The 20,688-nt window shown below is 37.7% G+C and overlaps 1 protein-coding gene across 2 annotated transcripts; it reads right to left on the minus strand.

Moving 5' to 3' along the window:
* Positions 1-342: 342 nt before the first annotated feature.
* LOC140141468 (SET domain-containing protein 4-like) lies at positions 343-17,712 on the minus strand. Of its 2 annotated transcripts, none has more exons than XM_072163342.1 (10): positions 17,560-17,712; positions 14,694-14,789; positions 13,060-13,097; positions 11,993-12,081; positions 10,635-10,955; positions 8,784-8,889; positions 7,122-7,296; positions 5,508-5,691; positions 2,295-2,415; positions 343-1,130 (listed from the first exon to the last, which is right to left on the minus strand). In XM_072163342.1, the coding sequence occupies exons 1-10, from the start codon at positions 17,618-17,620 to the stop codon at positions 1,041-1,043; spliced, it is 1,281 nt and encodes a 426-aa protein (XP_072019443.1). In that variant the 5' UTR covers positions 17,621-17,712; the 3' UTR covers positions 343-1,040. The 2 variants fall into 2 exon arrangements, with proteins under 2 accessions (XP_072019443.1, XP_072019444.1); XM_072163343.1 differs by lacking the exon at positions 17,560-17,712 and adding an exon at positions 15,504-15,789.
* Between the last annotated feature and the right edge of the window lie 2,976 nt (positions 17,713-20,688).

The following is a 20,688-nucleotide window of genomic DNA, read 5'->3' on the forward strand; positions in this document are numbered from 1 at the left end:
GTTTTTTTTTCAGGACCCTTTTAAGCCCTGCAAAACCCAAATGTAAGGGGTCCAATGAGAATTTTAAGGGGTCCGAAGTTAAGGGGTCTGAACTTTGAAAATGGTCAAATACTGATTTAGAGTCCACAAAATAACTTGCCCACACATGTCGGTTTCCGGGGTAGGTTTAAAACTTCTTTATTGTATTAAAGGGGCATTTCGTGATCCACAGCCTCATCCCCCCACTTTTCTCAAAAAAAGTTGAGATTTTTATATCACTGGAAATCTCTGGCTACATAATGTTTATGTACAAAATATTTCTTGCAGATTAATTCGTTTAGCAAAGATATAGTGAAATTTGAATTTCGTTCTGGTGCACCAGAACGAAACTACAACGCATTGTCTATGGAGCAGTGTAATACACATAATCATGCATAACTCGCGAACGCAAAATCGGAAGCAACTGAAATTTTGGGAATAGGTTTTTTTCGTGGATATCTAATGAAAAATGACATAAATAGAGGATGCTAGGATCACGAAATACTCCTTTAACAATGGTTTTCATAAAAATAAAGATTTCATAATGATAAGCCGATCATAGGCTAGTCCTTCAAAACGGATAAATTACTTTATTGTATTGGCTGGCTATTTTCATAATTTTGGAACGCTCTATTCGGAAGATTTCTTGGTTTTTCTGTGTCATAATTGGTTCCTTTTTGTATCGACAATGACAAAATTTTACATAATTAAAGCCTCTGTAAATTGTAAAATTTAAGGGGTCCATGCAGTTTTGATCGGACCATTGGTCAATTTCAACTTGTAATTAAGGGGTCCGAACCATCAAAGACGTAAAAGTAAGGCGTCCCAGGACGCACAGGAATACGACCCCTGCGTACGTACATGCCAGTGGAGGTGAATCCAACTCACTTTGATTGGCTGTTATTTCCAATAATGTCTTGGATTGGTTTGATCTGGTTTGACCAGTATTTTTACCTGACCACATTCTGGCCTTTGAAATATGATGGTGTTCTGCTGTGTTTATTTAAAGAAAACTATTATAACTATAGCTGTGACTCTAAGATCAACTTCCTTTCTTCGCAGACAGACAACACCAGATCAACATGCTGAGATGTAGGCAGGAGTCTTACTTTCTGAAATCAATACAAAGAAAAAGCAAATTCAGACAAAATGTCTATAAAATTACACAGGTATATTTTACCGGTTTTTTTTCAGGGTTCGCAGGTTTTTGCAGGTGGAAAAACCGCGGTTTTAACTCATGGTTTTAACGCTTGGCAATAACAGTTTTTGCCAGTTTTTGCTGGCAAAAATGGCAAAAACTAAAAAAGTGATTTATAATTCAGTTTTTTCATCTCAAAACAAATTATTAAGTTCCAAAAATAATTTCATGAGTGTTACAAGACCAGATTTTGTAATTATGAGTAACATATTAAGAAATTAAATTTTCATTGCTCAAATTCATTTAACCGAAATGTGGCGTATACCAATATTCAAAACTTTTTCATTTTAAGGACTTGATGAGAGAAAAAATATGTTGAATGATTCATTAAAAGTTGTGTGTTACTATTTATGAGCTTTCTATGTTCCTTTTTTAATATTTGAGTGACTATATGTGAGTTTTTGCCATTTTTTGCCATTTTTGCCGGTTTAAACTGGGCAAAAACTGGCAAAAACAGGTTTTTGCCAGTTTTTGCCACTTTGCTGTCAAAAGCAGGTTTTTGCCGGCAAAAAACCGAACCCTGGTTTTTTTAGAACAAAAAAGTCAAAATTTGGTCACAATCACTTATTGCAGATAGAGGTTGTTCTTTACCAAGTCACAGTTTGAATGAAGAGTTAAGGCAAGAAATGTGATCATCATGTACTTGTGGCCCTTGAACATGTTTAAAACTAAACTGCAAAGAGGTTACATAGGAGGTTTTGCTTTAAACATGTTTAGGGGCCAATGAGGTTTTCCTCCCCAATGACACAGGAGGTTTTTCCTGCCCAAAAACGATAAGTCATAGCTGCCTTGTGCTAATTTTGATCATTTTACTTATTGACCTTTTCGGTAAATCCCATAAACCTGAGATGTTGTCATTTCACGTCACGCCAACTTACAATGCGCAGTAACAATATTCGCTATTAAACTATTTGCGCATCGGCCTGACACATACTGACTTGAAACCGTCCTGTCTTGTGGTCTGGATTATGCCCACATTATGACACAACCCATGTGACAGTAGACTGGGAGCCCAGAAGATTTATTCAGCTCCCAGGCTACAGAGGGGATCAGTTAAGATATAAAATAACCATGTTACCTGTACAGTCTCCTGGTTTGAAATTAATGCTCCTTGAATACATTCATTAGCAAGCTGTTTAGATTTGAGTTCTGTTTGTTTGCTGCACTCTCCTCCAGTAAGTATCCTCTTCCAGCTGTTTCTGTTGAAAAAAGAGTAAACAGACACAGTAAATTATTACTACAATAAAATCATTAAATGTTACTAACAGGTAGAAGATTAAAACAATCTCCATTACAACCAAAGTAAGGCTTTTCACCATCGGATACAGTACTACTGTATGATATGGATGTTATCCTAGATAAGCGGTATGGAGAGCAAGATCAACGCCTCTGCTCCCAGGGCTGTGCTCCCGCCTTTGCTCCATCTTGCAATAGCATATTCAATGATGCTAAACATCAAACATGTCAGAAATGCCAAGATCTATGACACCACTAACACAGATCTTCTTATGAAGTATGTGAGGCTGGAACAGCTACATTTCCTTGGACACTCAGGATGCCTTGTAGAATGTATGCCCTCAACACACCATCACATGGCAAAAGGAAGCAAGGTCTTACATAAAGAGGCTGCTGGGGAATGCTGACAATATGCTACAACCAGACACTATCTCATGAACAGTTTGTGATCACCTGCTCCGCAGCCAAATGAAATGAATGAAAGGTAGGTTTTCCGATTTTGTTTTGATGTTTTACTATTTATACAGAGGCCTATCAACAAAATAATCAGGTTCCATGTTTTGAGTCGCATATTGCTCTACTGGTTTGGTATATTAGAAGTAAGCACATGTATCACAATGACCTATAGAATAAGAATAATATGGTGTTACACTGGGTTTCTGACCAAATTAACCTCATATTTAGCCATTTTATCCCCCAAAGTGCCAATTTGTGTGTGCTTCGCACAAATTTATTCCACTTTTGCACCATATTTCATCAGTTTAGCTTCAATATGGCTAATTTTTTTGTGTGCTTCATGCGCGCATTTGTACCATAAACATTCTGTCGCCAACAATAATAATAATAATAATAATACACAGGCTTTTATAAAGCGCCATTTCATGTGATCACAGCGCATAAAACAATATATATAAAAACACAACAACAATAAGAAAAATGAAGCAAAAAAGCAACATGATATAATGCAAGAACAATTATTTTGGGAAAAGGTGGGATTTGAGGCCCTTTTTGAAGACTGGAAGTGAGCCGGTGGATCTTATGGTTTGAGGCAGGCTGTTCCACATGGATGGTGCTGTAAAAAAGAATGTCTTGTCAGCGGCTGATTTGAGAGTTCTGCTGTTTATTTTTGGTAATTCAATACGAGTGTTGTCGGTGGATGAGCGCAATCCCCCACGGGCAGGAGAGTACAAAGTCAGGAGCGATGACAAATAGGCTGGTGCAATATCATTGATGGCCTTAAACACACACAGCAAGATCTTAAAAGCTATCCGCTCCTTGACTGGCAGCCAATGAAGTTGTTGGAGAAAGGGGGATGCATGGTCATATTTGGTGGCACGAAAGATCAGTTTAGCAGACCAGTTCTGCAGACGTTGAAGTCTGGAGATATCGACTTGTCTTGCACCCAGAAGAAGAGCATTGCCGTAATCAAGGCGTGACAGAACTAGAGAACGAATTATGTGATTGCAGGTGTCAAAGTCCAGGTAACAGCGGATCGGGTGATATTCCTGAGATGTGTGTTCAAACTGCTACAGATGGATGATATGTGGGATGTCATTGTCATGTGAGTGTCGAAGATGACTCCAAGATTCCGTACCGTCTCAGATGGGTGAATGGTGTCAGAACCAACTTGTAAAGTGACCGGTGGCATGCGCTGCTTGTTGTGAGTGGATATGGCAATGAAAAACTCGGTCTTATCATTGTTTAACTTGAGCATATTGGTAGTCATCCATGAACGTATCTCATTTATGCACTGAGTGAGAGTGGAGAGAGCATTCTGAATTGATGCTGGAGTGGATGGATCGAAGCTAATGTAGAGCTGAAGATCGTCGGCGTACATGTGGTAAGATAAGCCATATTTGGTGATGATTCTACCGAGAGGAATGGTATACACTGTGAATGACAATGGGCCAACTGTAGAACCTTGTGGCAGACCGTAGTTCATAACATGCTCAGCAGAGAGTTCATTGTCAATTCTAACACGTGATGTTCTATTGCTGAAATATGACTTCAGCCACTGAAGTGCTGTATCCGACAAACCAATCTCCTTTTCCATCCTGCTAAGAAGGATCACATGATCAACTGTGTCAAACGCACAGCTAAGGTCGAGTAATACTAGGAAGACACCCTGCTGGTTATGGATCGAATGCATAATGTCATTTTTGACTTTCAGCAGGGCTGTTTCTGTGCTATGAGCACGGCGGTAAGCTGATTGAAGTGGCTCACCGAGACTATTGTCAATCATGTGTTCTGTGATGGTATTAACTGCATGCTTCTCAATGACTTTAGACAGAAATGGAAGGCTAGAGACTGGCCGGTAGTTCTTTAGTTCGTCCGGATTGAGGGAAGACTTCTTAATGATCGGCGTTATAACAGCACGTTTGAGAGACTGGGGAAACTCTCCTGTGGAAAGAGACATGTTGATAACATTTGATATTGCATGAACAAAAGTGGACAGATTGTCTTTCAGGTACCACGTGGGTATTGGATCTAACATACAACTCTTAGTACTCAGACCTACAATTAGCTTTTCAACATCACCTTCACTTAGAACAGGAAACTTAGACAATTTACATGAATCTTGATCATACCCATTTGTGCTACTTATACTACTAGATGACATACATTTTACAAGACCTTTATGAACATTCTCAACTTTCTCTTCAAAGTAGTGAGCAAAGTTATCACTCAATGCTTTGGCAGAGTCAGAGGCAGGTTGGATTTTCTTATTTTTGTTCAAAAGGCTGTTAACTGTTCTATACATAGATTTAGTGTCCGAAGTTTGCAGTTTGCTCTGCATACTGAATTCAATATAATCCAAGAATTTTTTTCAAACCTCATCCCCCCATGTCAAAAAGAAATCTCCGCCACTGTATAACACCCAATAATTACCCTCTTCCATCCCCACACACACAAGTTTATATATTAATAGTCCTTCTTGGTATAGAGGAGCGTATATGTAATACTGTAATAACAATTAAAAACAATGCACACATATTCAGCTGACGGTTTGACAACTTATTATAGTAAAATGTAAAATTACAACACCCATACTTACAATTCATTAAAATCCATACATAAAATTCTCAGTACTGTTTGAAGTTTCCATGACAACCCATCAAGACTGCATGAGAGGTCAGAGGTCATCTGGTTGCTATGTAATATCTGCAGCTTCTTTTCCATTAATGCACCGTGGGAATGTTGTGATGATAGTTGACAAGTCAAATACTTTATAATTTCATCTGAAATGAAAATTGGAGTTTGTAAGGCTGTAGCATTTTAAGAGCTCTGTATAAACCCACCTTTGTACTGTATTTTTGTGGGACCTGAGAGCACAACAGAGTGCAGACACACCAAATTGCATTCTGAATATGAAGAATGTCCTTCTTATATCAAAATAATTTAGATTTCAGAAATTTGTGATATATACAAATTTTATGGCAATTGACATTTTTGACATTAACAGTCCTCACAGTAAACTTCATAAGTCTAATGATATGTACTTAAATTCTATGTAGCTGGGAGGAAAAGCCAACCATCATATGAAAATTTTGACCTTTTGTATTGAAGATATACATGAAGATTCGAAACACCTGAAAATATTAGGTATTTTCTTCATATTCAGAATGCAATTTGGTGTCTGATGTGCTCTCAGGTCCCACCAAAAATACTGTGCAAAGGTGGGTGATCGAGCTTTTAAAGCCACATTGTAACATTCCCATAAAATAGATAAGTATTTCTTTAAAAAAAATGTTAACTTTTACTGACAGCTATGTCCCCATTTGATTTTGAGACGACCAACTGAGGTAAAGCAAAGAAAATTGGAATTTACTACTAGCACCGGTGTCGCCAATGTGTGTCACTCTGTCCATCGGGCTAAGGTACAGTCCTTTGATGTACAAAATGTATATAGCGTTCCCACATGTCACGTCACGTGCCGTGTTATGAACATCACATACTCATTCAACTAATATTTTCATCTGTCTTTTTCAGATGCTCCACAAAACTACAGCACCTAAAGTCTTAATTTTTGCAGGGTATGTTAGTTATAGTTATATCACAATTGTGTAAAAAACTGGTGGGGGTATTTGAATTACATTTTGATAGAGGTGAGCCACTGGAACTCTGAAAACCCTGCCCATGTTTAGGGAATTAAAAAAAAAAAAAACAGCTGATTTGACAGTTTTTGATCAATTTGGCTCAAATCAGGACCCATGTTTAGGGATTTTTCTTGCAAAAAAAACAAACCCTTTGGGCCGCCCCCCAACGTATACCTTTTATTCGTGCCCCCCCCCCCCCCCCCACCCGGTACACCATGCTCCATACACACTAAACTGGGAGCATGTGTGGCCGAGTGGATAAGGCGCCCGACTCATAATCCATATATATATATAGGTTGCGAGTTCGAGCCCCGCTCGTGCCAACTGTTGTGTCCTTGGGCAAGGCACTTTATCCTCATTGCCTACTGGGGGATGGGGTTGGGTTGGATTGGATGTTTGTATAGTTGTTTTGTTTCAATGTTGCAATATTGGCGCTGATTAAGCTGCTGCCTGCAAATTGCATTGTGTCTGTTTAGGTGTGTTTAATGTACACTTCTAGCAATTTGACCTGCGGGTCACCATTAGAGTTTCAAATAAAAAACCTTCTTTTTTTTTTTTTTTTTTAAACTTACCTATTTCAAACATGACAACATTATGTGGATTATGAGGTACAGTAAACCCATACTCAAGAAGCAGCTTGGTATTGTCATGTGGTCCATAACATATAAACACCTGGTCATATTTCTTGTATGGTGTCTTCGCCTTGATCTCATAACACTGAGACGACTTGTTATATGCAGCAGATACCTGCAAAACGATACAAACATCATGAGTAAAAAAAATTAAAGGAGTATTTTGTGATCCTAGCATCTTCTTTTTAGGACATTTTCCAGTTGATATCCACGAAAAAAGCTTATTCCCAAAAATGATTATGTGTAGTACACTGCTCCATAATCAATGTGTTGTAATTTCGTTCTTCAAATTTCATGATATTTTTGCTAAACGAATTAATCTGCAAGAAATATTTGATACATAAACATTATGTAGCCATAAAATCTGAACTTTTTTTGAGAAAAGTGGGGGGATGAGGCTGTGGATTATGAAATGCCCTTTTAAATAAAGGGGATAAAATTTATGATATGGCTAACCTTAAACTTTGTACACATTCATTAAAAACATGTTCTGTTTTGGTTGTAAAAATGAGTAGAATATACTAACTAATTGGTGTTTATTATTTACATTATCATAAAAGTCAAAACCTACATTCTCCATCCAAAACAATTTTGTAATTCTATAGATAAGAATTCAGCATTAACTGCAATTCAATGCTGATGATTTACTGTAGTTGAATTAACATTTTGTTTTTTATTATAGTCCGTATAGTATAATCAAATTTTGAGATTTTCTCAAAACATGTTAATTTTTGCAAGAATCTGTTATGCTATACATGTAGTGTATATCTACCCCTAGTCACCGGCACTAGCTTTGAAGTTCAGCATGTACTGCGTTGCCTTGGCATGGTTTCTTGCGTGTACTAGCACGTTGATCGCGCGCCTAAAAGTATGTATACACACCAAGTAACGCAGAACACACTAAATTTCAAAGATAGTGCCGGTGACACAAGGTAGATATACGGACTATAGTTGGATTCCTTGCATCATTTCCTTTCTAAAAATTTATACTTTTATATACTTCTTTTCATTACATTTAGAGATACAATAAAAAACAATACCTAAATTACTGACTCGAGGAAGGTATATAGACTATAAGGCCAAAAAAACATGTTTGCTTCTTGTAGCAGGTCCAAAAAGTCAAATGCGAAATGCATCTTTTTTAAATCAATGTCTTGAAATGGAAAAAAAATACCCTTTTCGCTGCAAATTGGAATGGGAATTTACAGCGGGTTTCTCTGACACACAAAAAAATCATATTTCTTCATATTCAAGAATATTTATGACCCCCTTTCAACAGTAGTTTTTCACTATGCTCATTTGTTGTGTAATGTGTACATGTTTACTCCAGTAGTGTTTTATATTATTTTTTTCTGTTTTTTCTTTGTAAGTGAAAAAAAAATCAAATGTGCACAAACCGTCAAAAACGAAATGCGCGCTACAGGAAACAAACTTGTTGTTCTTTTACTTTGCCTAAACGGTGGTGTTTTGAGCTCTATGGCGACGGTATTAATTGGTGCCCTGAATTTCTGCCTGTTTTCAAACTATTCAAAGGCATTATGTGTAGTTGTCTAGCTGTTCTTGTCCATTCTCTTGGATTGGTTGTCCTTGTGACAGACTTACCTCTACAGTTGGAGAATGGTTCAGTAAGTCCAGTAGTGGTGCCAGTGCATAGGTGTTTACTTCAGGCTGTAGAAACTCACTCACATCTTGCTTCATGTATACAGACCTGTAAAGGAGCAAATAGGTATACAAACAACTAATTATATATATAAATTGATTGATTGGATTTCCAAAATCAGTCCATCAAAGCAATACTTTATACCAAGCATCATGTCTATGGGGAGTGGCTGGGTAGTAATCATGAAAACTTCACCAGATGCTTGGATCAGTTACATCAGGATAGCTACACATGTAGTATGTGTACATCCATAGACCGTGAAGACATGGACGGTCATCTGCAGCATATCCTTTGAAGCTATGATCGTCTCGTCTGAACGCAAAGGCAAGATAGTCTTCAAACCTGCCATCAAATCGATTTACGGTACCAAATGTCAATAACTCAACTCTCGTCCACTCAATTGCATTATCAGTCACAAATTTAAAACTAATGGAATGTTGTGCTCTGCGCATCCGTACAAGCATGACGATGAGACCAAGGCTTATATAACGCAAAGTGAAACTCATTCAATGCCAGAGTAACAGGTAGTGTTAGATAAATCGCAACGGTGAATATATGTATTTATTTAATTAACTTGAAACTGCATCAAATAAGCGTTTTTTACTGTGGCATTTCTTGTAACTATAATTGTTTTGTGACAACATAGTTTACATTGCAGTCGTAACTGTGTCAGAGACAATGTATGTACTTCGATTGAATGCCGCTTCTTTCAAACACGCTAATCCAACAGGTGCGAGCGAGATGTACATGGTCTCGGCACTCTCAGCATATTGTGAACTTTCTATAGCATTACGATCCACACGACCGTCCATCTCTTCACGGTCTATGGTGCATCGTAATGCCATACACCCAGGTCACATCCTCCATCTTATAGGCACTATAAGTTTTGATTAAAGCCATAATGTGTGATTTGCATCAAGAATATATTCCTATTTAAATATTAGTTTTCACTGATCACATTGTCCCTTTTCACTAATTTTGAGCCAAAAAAAAATGAAGAAAATTGGTGTTTCATTCCAGTGCCTACAAATTATGCGTGTATTAGCTTGCCGATCGTATTATTATCATGATTATTAGCGTTGCTTCATGCTTCCGGGTCGTTCAAACAAGACGTAAGACAGATAGCGAAATACAGTTTATACGTACTGATTCAATGATTCAACCATACACATGCACCATGACGCACGCGATGTGTTTAGCCATTACTCGATTGGTGAACTCGGAATAAAACCGATGATCTCCGGAATTATTATAAAACCTTGAATTTGACTGTAATTAGAGCACTCCAGGCTTAGTCGTTCCCATGGTATTTTAGTATACCATTGGGCAAGAAATTCAAGAAAAAATGAGGGCATTGCTGTGGAGCAAATCACACATTATGGCTTTAAAGGTTTGTTTGCTTGTGTTCTACATGTACGTATATCTAATGCATCATGTCAAATAACAGAAGCCAAGTACTATGCCTGCTAACGTTTCTAGTGCTCAAGTTTAAAGATGCAAATTATAATTCAATTTTGGCTTTGCCAACAAATGCTGTAGGTACACTTTTTAGTATGCGTGAAAACCAATTTAATATACTATAAGATTTAAAAAAAAGGCAGTGATTTATAGTGCGCTATTCACAGGCACAACGCCTAGACATTACGCACAGACACACAGGCACCACCAGTGTTCGAACTCGCAACCTCTCGCACCATAGTCGATCGCCTTATCGATTTAGCTAACTTAACTGCAATACACAGGGCAATTCTTAGTCATTTTTTGGGTGTACTCTATTTGGAGAAAACTCTTACCTAGTGTTTATTACAAACCAAGCCCATCTGAATTCTTCAAAGCCCATCACCCCATGGCAGAAAGCAAACATGGTCTCCATGGTCACCAGAATGTCTGCAACAGCCTCATAAGCACCCTTAACTGTCAAAACTTGTTGTTGAGCTTGTATACTTAGAAATCTTGGTAAGCTTGTGAGTTCCTCATTACTAAAATAGGCTGGTGTGGTGTATACTTGTGGTAATACAGAGATATATGGGTGCCAGGAGGAATTAAGGCCTTTGGCTTTCTCATACATCAGGAATATACATAGCACTTGGAGAGGAGTCAGCTTTGGTGTACAACTGCAAGAAAACATTTACAAAATATTCAAAACCATACCGTAAAAGTTCCATAATAAGCATATAATGGGCCTATTAAAAAGTTCCTAAGACAACAAATTTTTTGTTTTGTTTTTTCAAAAAAAAAAAAAAAAAAGAGAAAAAGTTTAACAAACTACAGTAAATATTTGTTCGTGTCCGAGCAACTCATTAAAGCCATATTATAACATTTGCTGAGGACGCCCTCAATATTTTTCAAAATTCTGTTTTTTACACGATTATATTGTACTTTATTAAACCAACATACCCTGCAAAAATCAAGACCCTAGGTACTGTAGTTTTGTCAAAATCCGAGATTTTGAATAAAACGCAGGATCCGTCGTTTTATTATTACGATGGAAATATTAGTTGAACGCATACGCAATGTTTATAACACAGTACGTTCATAGCGTGTGAGACAGTGATCGTACCATAAGATGACTGAAGGTGACATCGGGCGCTGGTAGTAAATTCAATTTTCTTTGCTTTGCTTTATACCGTATTTCGTCAAATAAACGCCCCCGGGCGTTACATTTTCCCAAAGGGTGGGGGGGGGGGCGTTTATTCAAGGTCAATTTTAGAACGATAAAAAACGCTAAAATGACGAAATATGAACTAGAAACACTGACTTCTGGTTCATTTCGGGTTTCCAATCAGATTTTCGCCAATTATTGACGCTATTATCTACCATGTGGGCAACTTGGTAAGCTTACTACATAAGATAGCATGGAAATATCAGCATTTTTGTAACATCTTGGTTGAAAAAAGTGGTTGGGGGTGTATTTGAGGGGAGCGACTATTTGTGAAATACGGTAGTTGTTAGGCTCAAAATTAACAGGAGATATATCTGACAGTAAAGCTAACATTTTATGGCAAAGAAATACTAATCTATTTTGTATGAAAATGTTATGGCTTTAATAGGCACATACATACATGTATGCTTATTATTGAATTTTTACAGTATTATATGATATCTATGGAATTTCCGTATATGTTTAATTTACATTTAAGACTTTATGTACCTTTTTATATAATCACCGATTTCACTGTCCAAAGTAGTTTGTGTCGTTATTAGCAGCCTCTTGGGAATAGAAATGATGACATCATCAACCTGTGTAATCAATCAAATGAATCAATTTATTAAAGGTCCGTGACCCGATCGACAGCATCATCCCCCGATATTTTTCATTATGTTGATGAGGTTTTGGTATCACATAATAGATACTATTTTTCTCATTGCTATCCTGAAATTTGGCGCTCCAAGTCGATGTATTTCGGAGAAATCATGAAGAACAGCGGCCTTTAGAGGCTACCACTTTGTAAATACTAAAAATTACTTGGATTTCTGGGCAGGGAATTATGAGCGAATCATCAGTCTCCTCAACAGCTACTTTGGTTTCGCGTCATTCACATTCTGTGAAAGAAGCGAACTACACTAAGTGCTGAGGAGACTTGTGACAGTATATATTTGAAAAAATTCCAACGTTGTCTAAGCCGCCTCTGTGGCGCAATGGATTAGCGTGTTATGTTTTTTACCCGAGAGGTACCCGGTTCAAAACCCGGTAGTGGAATGGTTTTTTTTTTCCTCTCCATTTTTAACCCGAACTTTTTTATATTCATTTGAAATGTACATGTTGCACGGGAAATATATTTTGTTTCCATTTTGTCTGAAACGGTACGAAAAAGAGTTAAAAACATATATTTTCCGTTCAATGCGGGCGGGCATTGCAACATTGTCGCCAGGTCTTGTTGCTTGCCTGCCCAGAATGCAATTCATGCATACCAAGGTATTGGATTGCAAATTTGGCTATTTATTCACATTTACGCTGAAAATGCTCTCGTTTTTTCACAAAGCAGCATAAAGGGGGCGATATTAGATATTATTATGTAATTTTAAAGACAATCCATATCCAAAACCAATAGGGTTACCCCCCTTTAATACAATCTCAAGTCAACCTGTCAGCCAGTCAGCCAACCAGCAAGGCTGTCAGCCCAGTCAGCAATCTGTCAGCCAGCTAGTCAGCCAGCCAGTGAGTTACTTACTTACTCACTCACTCACTCACTGGCTCACTTTATTACATGTACTAACCTTTAAAGGCTTTAAAGTCATCAATCCTCTTCCAGTGTCTACAATAAATCAAAAATTTAAATTACAAACAACAGAAAGAAATTCCTCACCCCTTTGACTTATCATAAATCTGAACCTGATCATATGACAATGTGATTGACACTGATCATTGGATGTGTTCAGAATCTTGATAGCTTCAATGTCATTTTTATTTAGTTTAAAAAATTTATGGCTACAGTTCTCTACAATATAATATAAAGTCTGCACAAAAAGTAACTCAGCTGTCATAAATACGCCTATAGATTTAGAACAAATAATTGTTTTCACAATATTTCAACATAGAGAGAAGGATGATTTATTTACACGCATTTTGATACCCCATTCGTCAAATGTCGTTCAATATTAACAACACAGTAGTGTTTTTACAGAAAAATACCCGAATTTAAAAGTTGCAGTTTACAGCGATCAATGGTTATAATACCAGCACTGTAAACACATAAAGCCCGCCATTATCTTCTCGCTTACTTCAAATCAATACAAATAACTGCAACTTTTAAATTGGGGTATTTTTCTTTCAAAACACTGCTGTATTGTCAATATTGAACAAAATTGGACAAATGGGGTATCAAAATGCGCGTAAATAAATCATCCTTCTTTTTATGTTGAAATATTGTGAAAACAATTATTAGTTTTGAATCTATAAGCGTATAACAGCTGAGTTACTTTTTGTGCAGACTTTATATTGTCCTTATGCTCTATTGTGTGACTTTTACAAAGGGGGTGCAACATTCTGCTTTCCATTGCACCTCCTCTGTCATTTTGTATTTTATTATATTTTTTTTTATAATATTGTATCGTTTGCTGTTCATTTTTGACAAAAAACAAATAAATTGGGATTGATTGATACCTAACTTGCTACAAACAGTAGCATGTAACTTTGAATGTCTGCACTATGCAGGGGGTGTCTACAGACAGGGTTTAATTCTGCATAAGACTGGGGACCGTTATTGCTATAGATCTGCTGCGCATTCAAATTGCATTGTATTGCATCGTAATTTCATTTGTGTCTATGCTAATTATGTTTACACAACATGAACTCACGTGTTTTCAAGCAAATTCGCCGATAATAGGTGATAAAAAGCGATCAGAATGTTACAAAAATACAGATCGCATTCAGCTTACTTCATATGAGATGATCTTTGGAAAAATAAGGCATAATTTGTCTTGGTGTTTGCGGAATGCCATGCAGTAAAATATTAATACGCTTGCGGCAATTCATGATTGACAACTAACAATCGGCGTGTCCTTCAGTATCCTCCACTGTCAATTTCTTATCCACTCACTAATCCTCACAAAAGCTTTGTGTTGATTACGTAATGTGTGGAGGCAAATTGCAATAAGTACAATGAAATAATGAGTAGAGGCGGGCTCGGCGGGTTTCTTCTTACGTAACAGTATTGTTCTCCAAAAAAACCCGGAAGCTTGTCGTTTGGAGCTCTAGCTGAAATACAGCAAGATAATGTAAGATAGTAAATGTAAACCTGTATTTTAGCTAGAGTATCTCGAGCTAGGTGTCTAGGTCATGTCTTCCATGGGGGGTATGTATTTCAAGGGGAATAGCCCAATTGACCACCCCAATTTTCAACACCACTTACCTGTGAACAATGCAGGGATGAGATGGTTACCATGGTAATCAGCCTTATGCATCCATTGTCTTAGTGTAATCAAGCCTGTAGTACTGGATAGGTTAACTATAACATGGATATAATGAGAAAATATTTAATTTAATTTGGGGACTCATTGTAATTTAGTGAGGCCCACGTTTTGCCAGTCTTATTTTGCTTGAGAAGTCTACATTAGCTACAAATTTGCTCACCGATAGCTTCACATTCGAGGCTTGAAACCATTCCATTCAAAATCTAGTAGGATTCGCTGAAGCATTACACTGTGTAAAGCAATGGAAGTTCAGTAAACACAGCCGGTCAAGACAGGCGATTGCATCAAAAATGTTGCTAAAATTGAACTTGAACCAAATTAAGACTTAAAACAAAATAGGTAAATTTTATTCAAAAGATACAGTTGACTCATGGAAATAACTTTCATCTAAATTCCAACATTAATACAATAAATAACATCCGGTGCAAAAAACTCAACGCTGTCCGACCGAAAAACAACAGCAACATACTCTAGCATCAAATGCGTAACTATCGTGTGCAAATTTGAAGCTAGAGTTCTGGAGTAAGTCTTAATGGCTGTATACTATCACTCCATGAACAGGTTTATAATTGCTTGAGAACTCTAGCTCTAACTCTTGTCTGGGGATGGGTCTGTTGTTGTTTTTTGTTTAAAAAAAACCCTGGGTATGTAGATTTGATTGAATGTTTGTTCAACCATATGATTATGATGCCTTGAATTTGATACTCTCTTGAATGTGATGTCTCATTTATATCTCAATTGACACTTACAGCTTATGACAGTGCTGGGATGGTCTTTGTTTTGTGCTTTTGTCAGGCCTGGTCCAGCTTCTGCTTTTTTACCAAATGTTCTTTTTCTTATGTCCTGGCTTCAGCTTGTGTGGTGGTGTATACAATACATCACAGCACTTGTGAGTGGTGGGTGTCAATAATTACATGTGTAGCTACATATCAAACTTGAATTTGGGCTTAAAGGAATAATTGCATATTTGTTTATAATATTGTATGGCTGACATGAAGAAGGGGGCTGGTGGTTTTCTGTATCTTTTCTCCACCCACCAGTCCCAAGTAGGCCTACAGGGCAATAAAAATGGAAAAACAAAAAAAGTTACCGGTACTAGCTTTGAAGTTCAGGGTGTGCTGCGTTGGTTTAGCGTGGTTTCGTACATATGAGGCATGTTGATCGTGCACATAAAAGTATGTACATGCAACAAGTAACACTAAGCTAACGCAGAACACACTGAACTTCAAAGCAACATGTAGTACTGGTGACTCGAGGTTATTATTATATAGACTTCGTATTATAGTTAAAGCCATATTATAACATTTCTTTAAAAATAGATTAGTATTCATTTTCAATAAAATATTAGCATTTACTGTCAGATATGTCCCCTTTTAATTTTGAGCCGAACAAGTGAGGTAAACCAAAGAAAATCGGAATTTTCAACTAGCGCCAATTTGCTCGAGAAATCTAGCCAAGAATTTGCTCACCGATAGCTTCACATTCTAGGCTAGAGACCATTGCATTCAACATCTAGTCGGATTCGCTGAAGCATGACACCGTGTAAAGCAATGGAAGTTCAGAAGTAAACACAGCCGATCACGACAGGCGATTGCATCAAAAATGTTGCTAAAATTACACTTCAGCAAAATTTTAGACTGTCCAAAATACGCAAATCTTGCTCAAAAGATACAGCTGACTCATCGAAATAACTTTCATCTAAATTTCAATATTAACAGAATAAATAACCTCCGGTGTAAAAAATTGCACCGCTGTCCGACCGAAAAACCATAGTAAAGTACTCTAGCATCGAATGCGTAACTATCGTGTGCAAATTCGAAGCTAGAGTTCTCGAGTAAGCGCCAATGCATGTTACTCCGGCAGTTGTAATATGGTACGACCTTCTGGCGTGTGTGTGTGTCCCGCACGCCGTGTACGTAGGGGTGTGTTGACATCGCATACGCGTTCTACTAATATTTCTATCGTAATAATAAAACGACAGTTCCTGAGTTATATTCAAAAACTCGGATTTTAACAAAACTACAACACCTAAAGTCTTGATTTTTGCAGAGAATCTTTGTTTACTAAAGTACATTACAATCGTGTAAAAACCTGAATTTAAAATATTTTCTGAGGGCGTTCTCCTCAGCAAATGTTATAATATGGCTTTTTAAAAGTCGTATCATGTACATGTATGTAACTTGTTAATGTTATGTCCCGGGGGGATCACTCATACATGAAAGTTGTAAGCATCCGCGTGAAAGAAAACGCGGATTTAGGGTGTTTTTGAAAAGCAAAAGCGAGGATCCGCGCGGATCCGCGATTAGGGTCTCAAAACACTCATTTTACTAAAAGAAGGGGTGTTTTTTAAAGGGCGATCCTCGCTTAGGGTAGTTTTTTTAAATTACCCAATTAACAGACATTAGTGGTGACATATTTATCAAGTTATTCGGCACAAAAGAGTGGTTTCTAAGCAATTTTACTAACCAGATAACCAGATATCATCACTGTCACTGTATGGCACTCTACTGACACACGCAATGAATAGGGGCAAATTTCTAACCAATTCCTCACTTATGGTGTTTTTATATTGTCTGTCCTTGTTTATGGGTAAATTTCAAACAAATTCCTTGTTTAGGGTGTTTTTATTTGAGTAAAATCCTTGTTTAGGGTTAGTTTGACAAATTTTCGACATCCTAGTTTAGGGTCATTTTTGAAAGTCAATTCACGCGGATGCTTACAACTTTTATACATGAGTGGCCCCCCCGGGTGTTATGTAAGCTTAACGTTGATTTTCAATGTACTCTGCTGTGCTGTGATACTTGCCAGGTTGCTGCATCTGAATTCTCCTCCTACGACATCTCCAGGTCCTCCCTCGCTTCTTCATTTCATTTTTAAAGAATTGGAATAGAAATTACTGACAATTTATTTAGGGCGTTTGCACCTCACCATTTATAAAAACAAAGTCGAAATGTTTTTGTGCAATCAATCCGCTAAAAGCAGCTCGTAGTCGTATGCACAATATCGCCGCCGTGTGGAACATGCATTTTAGCCTGATTTTAGCCCCCCCCCCCTAAAATATATTACGGGATGTGCGGCTGCGGCCACTTTGACCCCCTTTATTTTTCTGCAAGAGACCCCCTCTCAAGAATATTGGACAAATTTCTCGATAAGCCTAATTAATCTCTCACCGAATGAATCCCGGTTTTTTTTTGTTTGGGGGGGGGGCGGGCACTCAACTTTGGAAGTGACGGGTACTAGGCCTATAATGTGCCTACCGGAGTCGCGAAGTAGCCTAGGGGTCTATCGGGTACAAAACGTTATTTGAAAAAAAAAAAAGGGGGGGTCATTGGGTACAAACAAAATAAAAAAGGGGGTCATTGGGTATAATAATTTGAAAAAAGGGGTCATTGGGTTCCGGGGGGCACTTCAATATGAAATGGATATAGGCCTAGGTGTAGGGCTGGCACTTTCGCAGTACTAAGGGGCATTCGGTGAGAGCAAAATGTACTAATATGGGGTCATTAGGTGAGAGCATGATTTTGGCATTCGATGAGAGCAAAAAGTAAAAAATATGGGGTCATTGGGTGAGAACATGACCTTTTTTAAATGGAATTTTTGGGTGAGAGCCGAAACAGCGCCACAGAAACCTTGAAAATCGAATTTCTAGTTCTAATGGCTTCAAATTCCTTTGTTTTGTCAAAATAAGTACGGTAACAAAATCAGTGATAAATGAAAGTTGCTGTTCAAATTGAACTAGTAAGGGTCTTTGGGTGACAGATCAAATGGAAAAATAGGGGGTCTTTGGGTGACAGCGACGCTGACAAAGGGGGTCATAACAGCCATACATTTTCTTGTTTCAATTTTCCAAATTTCCAGTACAAAATAAAAGAATTTGAAAGTTTCGGCATTATTTGTGGCATTTTGATGATGCTATTCTAGAAAAAAAGGGTCATTGGCTAAGCCGCGAGCAAAAAAGGGGGGTCGTTGGGGTAGCCGCAACTAAAAAAAGGGGGTCATCGGGTATAGTCGACTTAAAAGAGGGGCCATATTGACAGGAACATACCGTCACTTCCAAAGTTGAGTGCCCCGGGTTAGGCCGTATTTGTTCTTCAAATATTTCAAAAAATTTCAAATTTCTAGGACTCTGAGAATCAACTTTTTAGGCCCTATATTTTGCCCAAAACTTTCCCCAGTCTCACGGAAAGCCGAAAGGAAAGACACTCGGAAGTTTTTGTAAGATTTTCCCCAGTCTCACGAAAAGACCCCCTTTTTGGGAGGCCTGCTCACCGAAAGAGTATGTTTGGTGTAGGCCCTGGGGTAAGGACCCCCAGTTTTGAACTGCAGTCCGCACATCCCCGTCACTTCCAAAGTCATGGGGGGGGGGGCATTTATATGCACCATGATTTACATGTTACCGGTACATAATCCCAATACAGTACCGGTACGTCATTAAGGATATTAAAATGTAAATTAAATATTAGTATAAATGACAAAGTGATAAAATATAAATTAAACATACAAAACAAGTAGGCCTATACTATATTGACAAAGTAAGAACCAAAAGCTAATTTTTTTAGGCTGGCGATGATGATGATGATAATCATGACTTCCTCATTTTTAAACTTCAAACATTTATTAACTGATAAGCTATTGATTATGTAATGTGAGGAGCGGAACAGTTTAACAGAATTCTCATACTTTTTATCATCACCTGAGGCTACTATGGGGGGGGGGGAGGGGGAGGGGTCTGGTAAATATAAGTGAAACAGACCTGAAATAAAACATGGGTAGTCCTAACTGGCAATAAAACGGCACATGTTTTATGGCGGGGGGGGCTAAAACAAATGATATAAGTGCAACAGACATGAAATAAAACATGGGTAATCCTAACTGGCAATAAAACGCCACATTTTTATGGGGAAAGTGGGCCAAAACAAATGAATTCTGTACGTTTTCCTCCCTGAAATAATGGGCTTGGCACAACTTTTAAGTTGCATTCAAAATCGTGCTCATAATTTTAGCATTTTATGTTAATTTTGACAAATGGTTATAAGAAATTATGTGGTTTCCAAAATATGCATGACCTAAAATTAGATTGTCACATCATACGAAAGAAACCAAAAACAAAACAAAACAAAAACAAACAAAAAAAACACACGTTTTGGCCCTTATTCCAAATATTGACCAAACTCTAAAATTGACTTAGGTCTACGTCTACTATCTACACTAAAAATGGTCAGTTCTGAGGATTAGACTTACATATATAGTATTAGGCCTATTTGATTTGACAAAGCAGTAGGCCTATAATAATATTTTTGTGATCCCAAAGAGTTAGTGCTGTATTTTATTTCTAGAATCAGGAGTAGAGCTATAGGCCTAAAGGAAATTGAATTAGCATTAGGTATGGTGGCTCAGGGCACGATGGCTCAATGGTTACGGCCTTGGACTCATAATCTGAGAGCTTGCTCGACGTGCGTGGGTTCGATTCCCCGTCCCACCCCCGCGTTGCGCCCTTGAGCAAGGCGCTTTGCCTCGCTTGCCTCACCCAACACAGGTGCAATTAATGGGAAGCTGTTAGTAGGGGTAGTCACAGTCGTTGTACTGATGGACCCTGCGGCACTTGTAGGCTGCAAACGTGGTTCCGACAATTCTAATGACGGCGGAATAAATGTAAAGCGCTTTGGTATAACGCGCTATATAAATATCTACATTTATTTATTTATTTATCTATTTATTTGTATACCTTGGTGCATGAGTGAGGCTAAACATACATGTGTCAAAAAGGTTTCGGACCTTTAAACATGTTAAAAGAGGACAAAACACTTACAAAAACACAAGTTGATTTGTGCATTAATTATATTAGGATATTAATTATTATGACTGATATTGGTCCTAAATATTTTAAATGATGAGGGTAAAAACAAAACAAAACGTTTTGTCTCATCTCAAGAA

This window comes from Amphiura filiformis, chromosome 19, assembly GCF_039555335.1.
Source record: "Amphiura filiformis chromosome 19, Afil_fr2py, whole genome shotgun sequence".
Classification (NCBI taxonomy): domain Eukaryota; kingdom Metazoa; phylum Echinodermata; class Ophiuroidea; order Amphilepidida; family Amphiuridae; genus Amphiura; species Amphiura filiformis.